Here is a 17,435-nt window from a genome sequence, read left to right as displayed (position 1 = left end):
ATCGATTTTGAAATTGAATAATGTGCTCATGAAAATTCTTGAAAGTACTCGTATTTGTGCCAAACGGTCCAGTAGTTTCGGAGCAAATCGGTTGTAACAGACGGACCGACAGACAGCCACACGTGATCCTATAAGGGTTCTAATTTTGCTTTCGAGGTATGGAGACCCGCGTTATCCTAATAGATTTTTAAATTTGTATTTGGTGCCATCTCGATCGTCGTCAATCGGTACCTAGGCGAGTGCGGGCGGCGCGGCGGGACGGACGGGGCGGAAGGAGTAAGTCATCGGGAAACTTCCTGCATCCGTAATGAGTACGTTCAAGGTGCTACAAGAAGGTGGTTGTCTGTTTGCTTCTTATAAGTTTAGGTTCCCATTCTAAGTAAAATGCAAAACATCGTAAGTACCTATGTATGTATTCTACCTGCGAACCATATTCCGTATAAACCATCTTTTGTAAGTCGTTATAAAACCATATTTTCTCCTTCCCCTGCCTCCCCCGCATCCTGTACATTAGACAAAACGACATAGATTCTTAAATCACGCGGGCGAAGCCGCGGGCAAAAGCTAGTTTTGTATATTTCAAGTGGCAAACGTCATTTTTGAGTTGTTGGAAATTCGATTTTATATTAATTAATCAAATTTGAAATTAGAGTAGTAGTAGTAGAGTAAAGGGATAATAAATAATGATCACAGTTTCATATAAAATACCAGCTTTTGCCCGCGACTTCGTCTGCGTGGAATTAGTAATTTGGGTAGCTTATTTTTAAACAATCAGCTAGATTTATTGTTTCCCCATACAAATTTCCACCCCTTTTTACTACCTAAATTTTACCCGCTGAACATTCAGCTTGTGGTAGCCCCCTGGTGGGAGATCAGTGACCCATGGGAAGTCACCTCCAGGTGTTCTACGTCTCGGAAAATTCAACCCGATTACAGCAAACAGTATCTACTGCACGTTAAGCGTGTGGTAGCTCTGGTCAGACGCCTGCTTCATCTGGCAGACCTCCAGGTGTTCCAGGTCTTGGAGAACTTCACCTGCCTACAGCATACTCTACCAACTTTAGATTAAAGGAGTTTTACCCTCATCAGGTACATCCAGCAGCACTCCAGGTGTTCCAAGTCTTAAGCTATCTTCATCATACACTACCAACGACACGTTGAGCGAGTGTTACCCCTGACCTTTTGTACCCAGCAGCACTCCAGGTGTTCCAGATCTTGAGCTTTTCCTATAATACACTACCAGCGGTACGTTGAGCGAGTGTTACCCCTGATCCGTTGCACCCAGCAGCACTCCAGGTGTTTCAGGTCTTGAGCTTTCCTCATCATATACAACCAGCGTCACGTTGAGCGAGTGTTACCCCTGACCCTTAGCTCCCAGTAGCACTCCACATTGTCTTGAGCTTTATCCATCGTATACTACCAGCCAGGGGTCGGAAACCGGTATTTGCTGCATACAAAAATACCGGTATTATTACGTTCTTTTTCGTTCTTTTGTTTATAATTTCATTTTTAATGGGACGTTTTAATAATGCAAAATTGTTTCCTAAATACATGATTCAGTCCTACGTAATGAGCATAAAAAAATTCAAAATATTGAGCTATTTCGGGGTTTTTAAAAAATACCGGTTCCGAGCCCTGCTACCAGCAGCACGTTGAGCGATTGTTACCCCTGACCCGTTGCACCCAGGAGCACTCCAGGTGTTCCAGGTCTTGAGCTGCCTCCATCATACATTACCAGCGGCACTTTGAGTGAGTGTTAGAAGAGTGGAGAAGAGAACAGGATGACTTCGGGAATAAAAACTTCTCTACACTACATGGGATGTATTATATTATAAATTCAATATACGCGATATAATCTGTTTTCATAGTTTCATTTCATAAGTTACTACCGCGGTAACCGAAGACAATATTATATTATATTATAGATCTAATGATTTTATGACGTTTTATGATATAAAAAACCGCTACGATTTGTCAAAAACTGCTTATTCTTTTCTGCGGCCTTACCCCCTTCCACCCCAGATGCATCTAGGCTCTGCGAAGAAATAACACGTATGAATCACGTTCCTCCTCAATCCCGCAAGTCCCGGGGGTCCCGCTTATTTTACGGGCGGGATTAATCCCGCATGAATGCGGGATCCCGATAATTCTGGATCCTGGTATCCCGGTATTGCATTCCTTAGAAGAAATGTTATACTACATTATCCTAATATGCTAAATAGATGACCCATTATAGTAAGGGCAAATTAATAATTGCTTGTTTTAAATAACATAAAACTAGGGTTTTAAGAGTGACCCAGGAGACTAGTACCCACAACAGCCTTATGAGCTTATTGTAATTTTTTTATTATTCTGAATCCTTAGTTACGTGATTTGCTTATAAAGAAACATTTATTTTAACACAGTAAATGGATGCCCTTTGAAAGACTGCTGTATACTAAGAAAATACCACTTAAATAATATTACTCGACCGCAATCAGAATACTAGGTATTCAAAAGTACTGTTAGCACCACAGTATTTATATTAATAATTATAATCGCAAGGCAGCTCGCAGAGGCTCTAGTAAATAATGGCAATGACAAATGAACACACATATTCCAGCGCTATTTTTGTGACTTTAGGGTACGGTTCCGTACCAAAAAGATGGTTCCGTAAAAAAAAAGCTTTAGGATGCGAATCTGTCCATCTGTCTGTCATGTTGCTAAATATCTCTCTATAAAATAGGAGTAGTGAAAAGTTATTAATCGATAGGTGCCGGGAAATTATCTTCAATGTAATACAATATTTGAATAACAAAAACTACTTATGTGTTTTCATTTTATCTACACACTACCATTAACAATGTGATTTCATGTATTAATTCAAAAACGACATGTGCTTAATCGAATCGCGGATTAATAATAAACCCTTTGGTGCCCATGATTATATATAAATGCCTGGGTTTGAATGGGCTTATTTTAATTCATAATATTGTTACAGGACCTCAGTGCTGTGGCAACAGTCCCTGATCAATATCCATTGTTGGTGGAACTGAAATGTATAAATTCCCTGTTGGAGTTGCTATCTCATGATAACACGGATATATCTACCAAGGTGGTCCACCTTTTGCAGGTAAGTCATTAATGAGTAGATAAGTACTTTGGTGGATAATATATGAGAAACCGTCTAAGTTCACCGTATTTTAAACCATTGTAAAACATATGTCATCATCATCATCATTGGCCTGTAACATCAATAAAATAGGCTATTTGACTAATTTTAGAAAATGGTTTTAATTGATTGTTTATGACTTAATAATTACACTACATTGATATTTCCGTGAAATTTCCTGTATTAAATATAAAAAAACAATGTTAAAGTTTATTTATTTTGAACGCGCCTTAAACGCTGTTTTTGCAAAGGGGCTAATCACGTGACACGTGTGACGTCACACGCGAGTAAACTCAGTCAATGACCTTAGTAAATCTTATGGTTTATGTGCATTGAATTGATTATTTCACTGTAAAATGGTATATAAATGGTGTATAGTGCCGCAATGTTCAAGTACGACTATAAAAAATCCAGATAAATTGTTTGTTTCCGTTCCAACGAATCCCAAAAAAGAAAAATGTGGTTAAAACTAGCGCGAAGAGACCCAAAGAGCATTTTAGCGCATACAAATGTTTTTATGTGTGAAGACCACTTCGATGTTAGTAATATTTAACTGTAAATAAATATGGTAGTTAAAGCAGCGGATTTTGTTGTATTTAACGAAACAAGATCTAGGTATTTAATGTATTACTACATAACCTCATAACATAGCTCTTTCAGCATTAGTAGGTAGTTAGTAGCATACTTTTTCTTTCAAACTAAAGTGCAGTATGGAGATACTATTCTCGTCATCGTATTTTATATATATATCGTCGTCGTATTCGTATCATCGAAATCGAAATGTTCGTAAATAAACAATTTCTACGTATACTCACATAGCTGTTTTTACATTTCTAAGTTCCGCAGCATAGTAATCCGGATTATCTTTAAAGAAAAGTGCAACCATTGATGCGTCTATGTCTGGTAGGTTGCCGCTATCAGCTTTCACATATTTAGGCTCCATTTTGAGATTCTTATGAATATTGTGCTACTAGATATACGGATAAATCGGAATATATCAGAAAACTGGAACAATAACTAAAATTAACTAAATACAAATAAAATAGTTAAAACACTCAAGTCAATCAAGAATGTTTACCCGCGTGTGACGTCATCCGAGCGTTGACCAGTCACAGAGCGTTCACGTCCCTGATGAAATTTCAAAAAATATTAAATTTTCTTTCGTTGATTTTCCAAAAACTAAACATAATTTACATTCAAATATAGTGAAATATACTTTATTAGTTTATTATCTTTCAGGATGACAGCAATTCGTTATATATTTTTAATGTTGTCAAATACCCTATTATGTTTAAACAGCGTCCATAAGAGTGCGGCACTTCCGAAAATAACTAGTAAGTCCAATGCGAGAGCGGCAGCCGCGACCGCATAGCTGGCAGGAGAATGCCGTGCCCGGTGATGAAGGTGGGAGAACGGCGCGCCGGTATCTCAGTTCTCGGTGCACAAGCCCCAACCATCGTAATCGTCTCTGTTTCAAGATTGCTGTGAGACCGGATAAACGTGCGATGCTAAGTACCTTCTCGTTTGTGACTCGATCCTTCCAGGAGATGTTTAAAATGCGTCGAAGGCAGCGCATATGGAAGTTGTCAAACTTTTATGGAAGTTGTTGTTTTTGTGGCAGCTTTGCGTATAGCTATAGGTCTTAGGTTGGGATTAAGGATATGCTGACCGCACCGCTGCAGCCGCTGCGAAGTGCTAGTGGACCCCTTAGGATGCCATGGGCTCTGCTGCCAATCTAGTGCCGGCCGGACCTTATACGTAGTGCCCTCGGTACCGCCTTTATACCGGCAACCGGCAACCATAGAACCAGTAGGTCTATCCGCGGCGGACGGTAAAAGGCCTGACGGGTGTTCGCTAGTGCCATGGTTTCTAGGGCGGCCCTTGGCATGGGACGTGACGTGTATCGAATATCGATATGCTGGCCCCGTCCTATGCAAATCGCCAAGTGCCGCAAATACGCGTTTTTGAAAATCAATTATGTATTTGTATCACTGGCGGTTAAGACATACGGGCCTTGGTCGTCAGACACCAAAAAACTAGTGAAAGAAATTCCACAAAAACATATTGGTGTCTCTGGCGACCTCTGGGCAGGGGCGTTTTATGGCTGCCCTTTGAAATTGGACGAAATTGGACAAAAATGAACGAAAAGAAAACTAAGTGTGTGAAATTTGTATTGCCTAATGTTAAGTAGTAGTAGTAAAACTCTTTATTGTACAAAAATAAACATAAAACACGAGAAAAACGCATCATTTGTACAAAGGCGAACTTATCCCTTAAGGGATCTCTTCCAGTTAACCCGTTAAACCGGTAGTTTCGAGTATGAAAATTAATGATGAACCGTTGGATTTTGAAGATTCGACTGTCTTCTTGGGTATGAGTTGGGATGCCAAACTACAGTGGGGATCTCATATCCGTAAATTGTCTAATCGGCTCAGTTCTGCCTCATTTGCAGTCAAAAAAATTAGAACCCTGACTGATGTGGATACGACTCGACTGGTCTACTTTGGCTATTTCCACAGCCTAATGTCATACGGCATCCTTTTATGGGGGGCACGCTGCAGATGCTAATTGTGTCTTTATATTGCAAAAACGGGCGATTAGAGCTATTTATAATTTGGGATGTAGGGTCTCCTTAAGAGACAAATTTGGAGAATTAGGCATTTTGACATTTGCGTCGCAATACATTTATGAAAATCTATTATATGTGCAGAAAAATAAACACATGTTTAAAAAATACTGCGACATACACAACAGAAATACAAGAAACAAAGACAAACTTGTACCTACTATAACTAGACTTCAGAGGATAAGTAAATCTTTCATTGGCCAATGTGTTCGTTTTTACAATAAAATTCCTTTAGATATTGAATGTTTGCCATTAAATGAATTTAAATCGGTCATTAAACGAAAGTAGTGCAAAAATGGATATTATAAAATACCAGACTATTTAGAAGACGTTAACCCTTGGAGTTAATAAGTATGTGCATAGTGTAACATTATAATGTTATTTAATATTTAATTTTTAAGTAAATACAAATGTTTGACGTCATAAAGAGATTGTAAAATCCTATTATGAAAATAAACGATATGATATGATATGATATGATATGTTGGTCAAGATATGGGACGATATACCAGAGGAGGTAGTGCGTGCCGCGTGCAACTCATTCTATGGTAGAATGCGTAAAGTTATACAGGTTAAAGGAGAGCGATTTGAGCTAATGAATGAATTTTGTTAATATAGATTATTACTTATTATGCTTAAAATAAGAACAAGTTTAATATTGAAATTTGAAGTTTTGTTTTAATTTAATGGCTATTTTAAACTAGGACACTTAATCTGCCCAGAATTATAAAAGAAATTCAATATATTTGATCTAGTTACAGTTTTCCCCTAATTTTTCATTTTCCTATTGATTGCTATTATATTGCACACAGCTGCATATGTTATAATGTTTTTTATGCATTGTGTACTTTATGCAGGGTTATGTCTAATACAAGTCCTTTAACTTGTAACGTGTCCCTTCATAACAAATATGATTGTGACATAGAGAAGAAAATGGATTTTACAGGTATCAGGACTTCATAAAAATCCAACCCAGATGTACAGATGTAATGTACAATCCTTTGCCATTATATTTTTTCGGAAACTTTCGTATTTGTCATGCTACTTCAGTCAACCTCAGTACTTTTTGTACTGAGTCTGACTAAAATAGCATAAAACTTTCGTGCGTTTCCGTGAAAATACGATGGGAAAGGATTGTTCACTACATTTGTTTGTAAGTACTCAACCTGCACATCAAGTTTTTGTATGGAGTATTTTACACAGCTGAGGTGAGTAAAAGGGTGTTTGCATCTTTAAGGCGGCTCCAGAAGTTCCTACCTGTACACACAAAGCTGACTCTTGCGCGATCCCTCTTGTTGCCACTCTTAGATTATGGTGACATTGCGTTCTTGGACCTGACGGAGGAGCTGCTTGATAAGCTGGAGCGTCTGCAAAATGTATGCAGCCGATATATTTTTGGGTTGCGGAAATATGACCACATCTCCGACTTCCGTTCTCAGCTCGGTTGGCTTCCGATCCGTCGGCGCAGTACACATCCTGGCATTGCTCTTCAACGTACTGTTTAATCCAACCGCCCCACCATATCTCTTTGAAAGGTTTACATACCTGGCGGATGGTAGTGGTCATCGCTTGAGATCGAGTGCAAACCTGACTCTCACTGTACCGTGTAACAAGACTCGGTCATACTCCAAGTCCTTCACAGTGCGCGCTGTGCAGTTGTGGAACATGTTGCCGTTATCCCTTAGACAGTCCCAGTCTGTAGCATCACTCAACTCAATTATTTACTCGTGTAATAATTGAACCATAATTTCGCTTTTCTGTACATTGTGTTCGTTTGTCTGTCATTTTTAATTGTCTACTCTCAGTTGCTCAAAGGTTGACTGGAAGAGATCCCTTACAGGGATATTTCTGTTTAATTGTATATCTTAACCTGTCTAATGTGCAATAAAGTGTTTACATACATACATACATACATTTTACTCGTTAAATAATTGTATATGTCCAGGAACTGTCTGACGTGGACATTCTTCACGAAAGTGAGGATGGTGCAGAAGAGTTGATAAATGCGCTGGTGGATGCGGAAGCTCCGTCCCTGCTGCTGCACAACCTCGCGCGCCTTGACGAGCTAATTCCTGACGAGAGGGATGCTGTCCATAACACACTTGGTAATACAATTTTTTTATATTGGTTTTACTGTCTACAAATGCGATAATTACATTATTGTATCAATTTTTAAATATGTTATTGTAATTTTTTTATTTTTTTTAGCTATAATAGAGAACATGGCCGAATTCCGACCAGCCATATGCGAAGATGTTGCAAAACAGGGATTCTTACAATGGATACTAAAAAGATTAAAGGTGAGACCGGTATGTTATTGTTATTGGCAACTCACCTGATAGTTGAGTGTTTGTTAGTATGTATTTTTTTTTTGTTTTCAGATAAAGGTTCCTTTTGATGCGAATAAACTATACGCGACAGAGATCTTATCCATTTTATTACATACTGTACCTGCTAACCGCAAGCTATTGGGTGAACTGGATGGAATTGACGTGCTCCTACAGCAACTGGCGGTAAGATTAGTTGTTAACAAGAAATATCATAAATTATAACACAGTCATGGTGTGTCAGAATAGTGTTTTATACAATCGTGATATAATAGAGAGCTTTTCAGTCGAGTACCGTGTTTAAGCAACGAAGCTTGCTGAGATTATATCACTATTGTATACAATACTTTTTCTACGAGACAAAAAAATAATACTTTCAACTATTAGTAGAATCATATAGGTAAACAAACCAAAAGTATATCTTCGTAGGGTATGGATGTTGCTATATGAAGGGTGTCACATGCGCGTTTCTGACTTTTGAAGCAATTGTTTCTACTACAACATAAAATAAAATGTTTTTGTTGGCCAACCAATCACAAAGCAGATGCGACGCAGCAGCGTGTTTAAGTAGACTAATTTGCATTGAATCGAGTCTCCTTAAACAAGAAATATTTTATGGAAATGTATGAAGTTCTATTTTCAAAATTTTTATAATTGACTAAACCGTATCGATAAAATTCTTATGCTTAAGTCGGAAGTGCCATAGACTATACAACGTTGAAAAGAGTAAGGTTGTAGTGTTGCATGTGAAGTTGTAATACACAGATTATACTCGACGAGTAGAAAATTGTAGTTTATGCAACTGATACTGTTGAAGATGTGTAAACATGATCACAGTTTCAGTGAAAACTGTTAATTAGCTATTCTATTCGGCGTATTATTTCTTCAGATACATAATGAGAGGCCTTAAAACGAGCGCTAGCGAGTTTCATAATAGAATCACACGAGTGTTTTAAGGCCTAATTATGTACAGTTGCATACACTACTTTATCTACACACATATTCATTAGTACTCTAAGATGGGTTCAGAAGCCGTAGGGAAATGACCTGCATTGCTTCTAGTGCTACCTGTAAAATACTTTCGTAATAAAAACCAACAAACAAAAATGTCAACAGTAATGGCGGCAATTCGATCCTCCGCCGATACGAATGTTTTTTATTATTATAGAAAAACGAATGGAGTCCCTATTCTCATGTCACTCGAGATAAAAAGTCGTGCGGTTTATATTTAAAAAACATACTGAATTGACGTTTCGTATCGATAACTGTTTTAATATTTATGGATACTAGAATAGAGACCCACTTGAGTTCCGCCAGCTGTTCCAAATTTAAACTCATGTATAACCTTACAAAAATGTATAATGTAATAACATTAAACTACGACTTCCGGTTCGAACGCCATCTTGATAGTAGCCTCGTGATTAATTCCTTTGTTTTTTGCTCATTAATATTGTTTAAAGTGTAATATCGATAGCTTTATTATACAATGTGGTAGTGTGCAGTGAATGGAGAATTAATCTCAAAGCGTGTTTAACCACCATTTTGGAGTCAACGGCCGGTAGTCCACGTGCTTCTCGTAAAATCCAGCTATCGGTTTTACGAGACAACTACAACAACCACCGAACAGCGTCGTGCTCTAAGAGCATTTATTTTGTTCCTACCCTTTTACGTGACATTGGCTACGGGCAACACCGCCCTTAAGTCCATCAAGAAAAAAAAGAAAGAACATTGAACTACAGATTTTACCTACTACCTAATACAGATAAGAAAGTTCTCATAGTAAAATTGGTTGTAATAATGCTGGTCATTTCCTACGGTTTCTGAACGCATTATAGAGCACTAACGATATGTGCGTAGATAAAGTTTATTTATTAAACTCTTCTTACTATAATCCTGCATGAACTTGCAATATGTGGTCAAAGTGGTTGAACGTTAAATTTTAATATTTTGAGTAACATTTTACATAATATATAGGTATATGTATAAATGTACATATAATATGAATGTTTGTTTACGGGACAGTTCTACAAGCGGCACGACCCGAACGGCGCGGAGGAGCAGGAGGCGATGGAGAACATGTTCGACTCGCTGTGCTGCGCGCTCATGGAACCCTCCAACCGCGACCGCTTCCTGCGCGGCGAGGGCCTGCAGCTCATGAACCTCATGCTTAGGTACATAATAGTCAAGTCAGCCCCAGATGTTGCTAAGCGAGCGAGGTGTTCTAAATCACCTTCACCAACGCGTTCTTATTCTCTTAACATCAATATCGTTTTAAACACCTCGCCCGCTTAGCATTACTATTAGTGTGACAGTGACAGTTGCGTTTCGTTCGCTACGTAGCGCTAGCGATTGACATGTTGTCTACGGGGCCTGATTACGTGGGTGAAAGCGCCCATGAACAGAGAACCCGCCTAGCCGCGCAGTATAATTCCATAAATCTCGTAAAATAGGTATTGAAGTAGAACTGTGTCACTGTAATATTGAAAAATTTAAAAAAAATACAATGAAATTATTTTTAAAATTGCTTTCTTGGGGTTAGATATAAGAATATCACGTATCATTTGTGGTATATCGCCTTTCGTTTGACACCACACACGATAGGTTTTTGAAAAAAAAAAAAACCACACGATAATAGTTATTTACGATACAGGTGCGGAAAAGAGGAAATTCGAAACAAGTGCCGATAAATTCAAACACGACCGCAGGGAGTGTTTTAAATCGTCACGAGTTACGAATTACCTATTCGCACGTGTATCGTGCAACGTTTTACAGTACATATGGCCCTTTAAACTTTCGATATATGCACGGCAAGTGATCTTTACGCACTAGTGCGAGAAAGTAGCACCATATGTACTGTAAAAAAATGTTTCTGCGGGTCAAAACAATTTTCTTACCTCTAGTATGCGTGTGCCAAACGGCTAACCTGTATATCGATTTGCGTTTTTTTTAATGCGAACAGCTTACACTATATTAATCATAATAATAATAATGGCTGACATTACTCAAGAATTTTCTAAGGATATAGGCATGCAATTTGGTGTAGACAAATGCAAAGTTTATTCGATACATAGAGGCCAAATTCAAAGTAACCCTTATACCTTAGACACAGGAGATCAAATAGACCCCATGACCGAGCAAGATGTATATAAATACTTAGGTTTTCATCAATCCGGCCAGATTCATCAAAAGCAGACAAAACAGGAACTCACTCGGAAATTTAAACACAGACTTTCTGACACGACAAGATTTCTGAGATTGACACGTGCCTGGCTTGGAATCAGCATGTAGACAAGCTGTGCGGAAAATTGGGGAGCGCGTGCTTCGCACTGGGCCGGGTTGCGAGGTCGGTGTCCGCAGAGGCGTCGCGCACGTGCTACTTCGCCACGGTGCACTCGCTGCTGCAGTATGGAGCTGAGCTTTGGGGTCGCTGTGCAGAGTGGGAGCGGGTGTTCCGCCTCCAAAAACGCGCAGTCAGAATTATCGCTCGAGTACCCCACGATACCCACGCGAAGCCTCTGTTTATTAAGCTAGGTATATTAACACTGCCAGCAATAGTCATTCTGCATGTGGCGGTATATGTAAGAGTTCATCTGGCGGCATTTAAAACATTTAGAATGTTAAGCTCGTACGAAACGCGGAACGCAGATAAGATTGCGGGTATAAGCCGGACGTTGACCAAGTCATCTAAACTCACCCACGTCATGGGTCCCACTGTCTACAATAAGTTGCCTAGAAACATAATTAATGCTCCAAGCTTGGGCAGCTTTAAATTCCACCTAAAGCAGTGGCTTATCGAGCAATCGTTTTATAGCTATGAAGAATTCATTGCGTGTAAGGCATAATGCTTACTATTATCATATGTTAATTCCACCATTTGCGGTATACATTATTATATTGACAATTATTATTAAAACATTTAGTTAATTATTATTAATCAGAACTGTTTATACCTAATAACTAGATCACTATTATTGGGAAATCACTATTATAAATTATTTATTATTGACGTGTAAATTGGTTTTATAAATAAATTATTATGATTATTATGATTATGATTATCCTAAAATCTCACCTTAATTCAAAAAATACCATAAAAGCCATAAACACTTTCGTCATTCCGGTTCTTACATATTCATTTGGTATAATAAGTTGGGCACAATCGAACCTTAAAAACCTGCAACGCATCATCAATACAAACCTAACAAAACACCGAAAGCATCATCCAAAATCCTGTACTCAAAGGCTAACTTTGCCACGGCAAGTAGGAGGAAGAGGCCTGATAGATTTACAGAACTTGCATAATAAACAAATAACGACACTCCGACGCTACTTTCATTCAAAAGCCGAACAATCACAGTTACACACATACACAGGTGAAATAGATAACCGTTATACACCCCTTAACCTACAAGACAGAACCACGCAGAGCAACGAACAAACAGCCAGTGTACAACAGAAAACAACAGACTGGGCACAGAAAGCGCTTCATGGTAGACATATAGCCGATCTCAACCAAGAATTTGTCGACAGAGAATTGTCAAATTCTTGGCTGAAGCGAGGCGAACTCTTCCCGGAGACAGAAGCCTTTATGCTAGCCATACAAGACCAAGTCATTGCCACCCGAAATTACAGGAAACACATAACCAAAGAATTAGCCCATCAAAGTGATTCATGTAGACATTGCAATAGTGCCCCGGAAACGATCCAACATATAACAGGTGCATGCAAAACCATAGTTCAGACAGATTATAAACACCGCCACGATCAAGTCGCATCCATAATTCACCAGTACCTAGCTTATAAATACAAATTCGTAGAAAAACAACTACCATATTATAAGTATAAACCATCCATAATCCACGAAAATAGGCAACACAAACTATACTGGGACCGCACAATTATTACCGACCGAACAGTTCACTTTAATAGACCAGACATAACATTCTTTGATAAGACCACAAAAACCATTTTCTTAATTGACATAGCAATCCCGAACACACACAACATCCAGTCCACAATCAACGAAAAATTAGCAAAATATAGAGATTTAGCGATAGAACTCAGGCGCCAGTGGCAAGCCACCACTGTACATATAGTCCCCATAGTAATGTCGACCACAGGAGTTGTCCCTAAAACATTAAGTAACAGCCTGGAAACCCTGCACATGCCAACCCAAATCATACATACCCTACAAAAAGCTACAATCCTAAACACATGCCGAATAACTAGGAAATTTTTGACTTCATCTACAATAACAGAAAACACCACTTAATAATTATTTCTTATGCTTGGCCATGGCCCGCATAATAAATACCTATATAATACCCCCTAAAAAGGAGAAAAATCAAAACAAAAAATAATAATAATAATAAGACCCCACGGACCCGAGTGCTCCAGACCCCACGGACCCGAGTGCTCCAGACCCCACGGACCCGAGTGCTCCAGAGAGTCGGTCAGGGTCTCCGTCTCCGGCGAGTCTTCGTCGGTCGGAGTGGACCCCAAGGGGACCCGCAGGACTCTCAGCTCTGGCTTGCCTTCATTGGCCGTCCAGAGGGGAGTCGTAAGAGCTATATGCTCCAGGGTTGGAAGTGAAAGATGCATAAGACGCGAGTTGGCACAGTGGCTGTTACCAGCCACTGGGTAGAAAGCGGCGCACACCTCTCGACACCCCTGAGCCGCTCACACCGGTGTTGCTCCTGATCGTCTTTACGACGGCAGTTTCAGGGGCCCATCTAGTCAGCGGCGAGTCACCGCCTGCCTCGATAACGTGTACAGACATTGTTATGGCAGGTGTGCGGACCTCTCAGCAATAGCCCAATCTTTTGACCAGCCAAACTTCAATCCATAAACCGGTATACTGTTCACTTTTTCTACAATAGTCCCAATGCCTGCTGCAACCGGTTCATGGGTGTCTATTGTTGCACCTGTGAACGGGTTCCAGCAGGCATTCTACATGACATTAAAGCTCTCTAAGGGGCCTCTACGTGTTGAATCTATATCCCCACGCAAGCCTATCAAAAAACCGGGATTTATAGGCCCGTGAAATCCAGAAGGAGATACAAATAATAATAATAATAAGCCCGCAGGGCAGTTTGTGGCGAGCTGTTGGGGAGTGACGACCCCACGGACCCGAGTGCTCCAGAGAGTCTGTCAGGGTCTCCGTCTCCGGCGTGTCTTCGTCGGTCGGAGTGGACTCCAAGGGGACCCGCAGGACTCTCAGCTCTGGCTTGCCTTCATTGGCCGTCCAGAGGGGAGTCGTAAGAGCTATATGCTCCAGGGGTGGAAGTGAAAGATGCATAAGACGCGAGTTGGCACAGTGGCTGCTAACAGCCACTGGGTAGAAAGCGGCGCACACCTCTCGACACCCCTGAGCCGCTCACACCGGTGTTGCTCCTGGTCGTCTTCACGACGGCAGTTTCAGGGGCCCATCTAGTCAGCGGCAAGTCACCACCTGCCTCGATAACGTGTTTTAACATTGTTATGGCAGGTGTCCGGAGTTCTTTACAATAGCCCAGTCTCATTGTCCACCCAAACTTCAATCCATAGACCGGTATACTGTCCACTTTTTCTGCAATAGTCCCAATGCCTGCTGCGACCGGTTCATGGGTGTCTATTGTTGCGCCTGTGAACGGGTTCCAGCAGGCGTTCTACATGACATTAAAGCTCTCCAAGGGGCCTCTACGTGTTGGATCTATATCCCCACGCAAGCCTATCAAAAGACCGGGATTTATAGGTCCGTGATATCGAAGGAGATACAAATAATAATAATAATAACTCCACGGCCGAATACGGCCACGGCGACTGCTTTCAACTCCGTTGCTGTCGCTGGCGTGCTCGCAAGTGGCTGACGTAACCGATTTTGTTTGTAAAAGTTCGCGAACATTGCGGGCATGCGAGCACACCATTCATATAATTATATTGTATTGCCGCAGGTGGTCTGGCTTTTATTTCGTTACGCTTGGCATCCAGCTCGAAGCGCCGCTGGCATTCAAATTCCGTGATCTTAGTATTTATCGCAGCCCGCCATTCTGTATGTGTGGCTGCCTGCTGCTCCCACCGCGAGGGCTCTATGCGGCACTTTTTCATGTGCCGTTTAAGCACATCTTTGTACCTGAGGAATTGGCCGCCCTGTTTCCGCTTGCCCTCCTCAAGCTGTGAATAGAAGATCTGCTTAGCCACACGCTGGTTGTTCATCCGCGAAACGTGACCGCACCACCGAAGCTGGCGTCGCATGAGATATACTTCGATACCACCCACATTTGCTCTACGCAGCACTTCGGTGTTCCGAACACGATCAGACCATCGGATCTTCAGTATCTTGCGTAGGCATCTGAGGTGGAATCGATCCAACATGCGAATGTGGCGGCGATAAACAGTCCACGTTTCAGCGGAATAAAGAAGGTTAGGCAGCACGACTGCCATATATACGGCTACCTTGGTAGCCAGTTTTAAATCATGTGAGCTGAGGACCTTGAGATCTAACTTGCCAAAAGCTGCAGCCGCAGCCCCTATCCTGCTGTTAATTTCAGCATCAGGGTCGCACTTAGATGTTAACGTGCTCCCCAGGTAGCGGAACTTGTCTACCTGCTTCAGCTGGTCCTCGGCGAGTCTAACGACCAGTGTCTGTTGACTGAGAACGTCCAGCGACATCACTTCAGTCTTCTTGACACTGATCTTGAGCCCAAATCTGCGGCAAGACTCGTCGAAACTGGACATGAGCTGCTGCATGCCTTCCGGGGACTCAGTCACAAAGCACAAGTCGTCTGCATACATGATTTCTGTGATCACTGCGTATGCGATTTTTGTGCGTGCTTTAAACCTGGCAAGGTTAAAAATGTTGCCGTCAATGCGATAGCGGATGCGAACACCTCCAGAGCATGTCAGTAAGACTTCTCGGACTACGACTGAAAAATATAATGCGAATAGAGTGGGTGCTAGGACGCAACCTTGCTTCACCCCGCACGTGACGGGGAAGAAGTCCGATTGTTCGTCGTCGGTAGCAACACAGCACTCCATGTCGTCATGCAGGAGTCTAACTAGCCTTACGAACTTCTCCGTACATCCACGCTTGCCCAGGACTATCCAGAGGGCTTCACGAGGCACGCTGTCAAATGCTTTCTCGAGGTCAACAAAGCAGAGGAACAGCGGACGACCTTGCTCTCTGCTTTTCTCTTCCAGTTGACGCACTGAGAATATAGCTTCACAGGTGCCTCGGTCAGGCCGGAAGCCAAACTGGGTTTCCGGGAGCAGCTTTTCAGATAATTTCATCAGGCGGTTCAGCAAAACTTTGGCAAAGACTTTCCCGGGGACCGATAACAGCGAAATACCATGATAGGAATTGCAATCAGAACGGTCACCCTTGCTCTTATATAACGCCCTTATGCGTGACACCTTAAAGTCATGAGGGACTTGTTCCTTTTCCCATACAAGAACAAATAGTTTCCACATAGCTGATTGCAACTCCTCGCCATCGTATTTAATCAATTCTCCTGGTATAAAGTCGATGCCAGCCGCACGCTTGTTTTGCTTTTGTTTGATGGCAAGAGCAACTTCGTCACTTGACAATGGCTCATCCAGTTCAACGGCCATAGGGAGTTGAGGTATTGACCTAATGTGTACTAGATCTGCTGCCTGATCGACATTTAACAGAGTGCTGAAATGTTCTGCCCACCGTGCCAATACCTCATCCTTACTCTTAAGAAGGCCTTCGCCTTCACAAGGCTTAAGAGGCACTTTTGCAGGTGGTGTGGTATTTGTAAGGTTCCTGATCTCTTTGAAGAACTCCCCCAACTGGTTAGTGTCCACGAGCAACTGCATGTGGCGAGCCTTTTCCTGCCACCACTTGTCCTTCATTTCCCTGGAAAGTTTACGCAGACTTATGTCACTCTGCCGTAACTCCGCAACGCTTCCACCTTGGTTGGCACTACCGTGCCGCTGAAGAAGACGACGGTGTTTGCCGATAGCTTCTGAAAGGACTGTGTCATTTTCATCAAACCAGTCCTCATGCTTACGAACTCTTTTGCCCAGAACGGACTTAGCAGAGTCTAATATATGAGATGACACAGTCCCCCAGATAGCATCAACATCACCCGTATTCATGTCTACTGACGTGATTTTTGATGTCAAGGCTTCAACGTATGACTCCTTAGTCTCGCAGTCATTGAGCCGGTCCACGTTAAAACATATCGGCCTTGATCTTTCACCCCTACGAGGATGACGGAGGCGAAGGCGCCGCTTCGTAACCACAAGCCTGTGGTCTGTCCAGCAGTGAGCGCCCCGCATTACACGGGTGACTTGGACCTGGGAAATGTCCCTTTGCCGCACGATTGCG

General features: G+C 41.5%; 1 protein-coding gene across 1 annotated transcript in view; it reads left to right on the top strand.

Moving 5' to 3' along the window:
- Window positions 1–17,435, top strand: part of LOC134754855 (beta-catenin-like protein 1) — a 42,877-nt gene that overhangs the window by 6,605 nt on the left and 18,837 nt on the right. Inside the window, exons 4-8 of the mRNA XM_063691299.1 lie at window positions 2,981–3,112; window positions 7,723–7,882; window positions 7,986–8,077; window positions 8,159–8,290; window positions 10,127–10,275. Of these exons, the coding sequence (XP_063547369.1) occupies window positions 2,981–3,112; window positions 7,723–7,882; window positions 7,986–8,077; window positions 8,159–8,290; window positions 10,127–10,275 (665 nt within the window). The remainder of the gene's footprint in view (window positions 1–2,980; window positions 3,113–7,722; window positions 7,883–7,985; window positions 8,078–8,158; window positions 8,291–10,126; window positions 10,276–17,435) is intronic.

The sequence above is a fragment of the Cydia strobilella genome, chromosome Z, assembly GCF_947568885.1.
Source record: "Cydia strobilella chromosome Z, ilCydStro3.1, whole genome shotgun sequence".
Taxonomy (NCBI): Eukaryota; Metazoa; Arthropoda; class Insecta; order Lepidoptera; family Tortricidae; genus Cydia; species Cydia strobilella.
The sequence above is the reverse complement of the archived record's forward strand: the minus strand, read 5'-3'. Positions and strand labels throughout refer to the sequence as shown.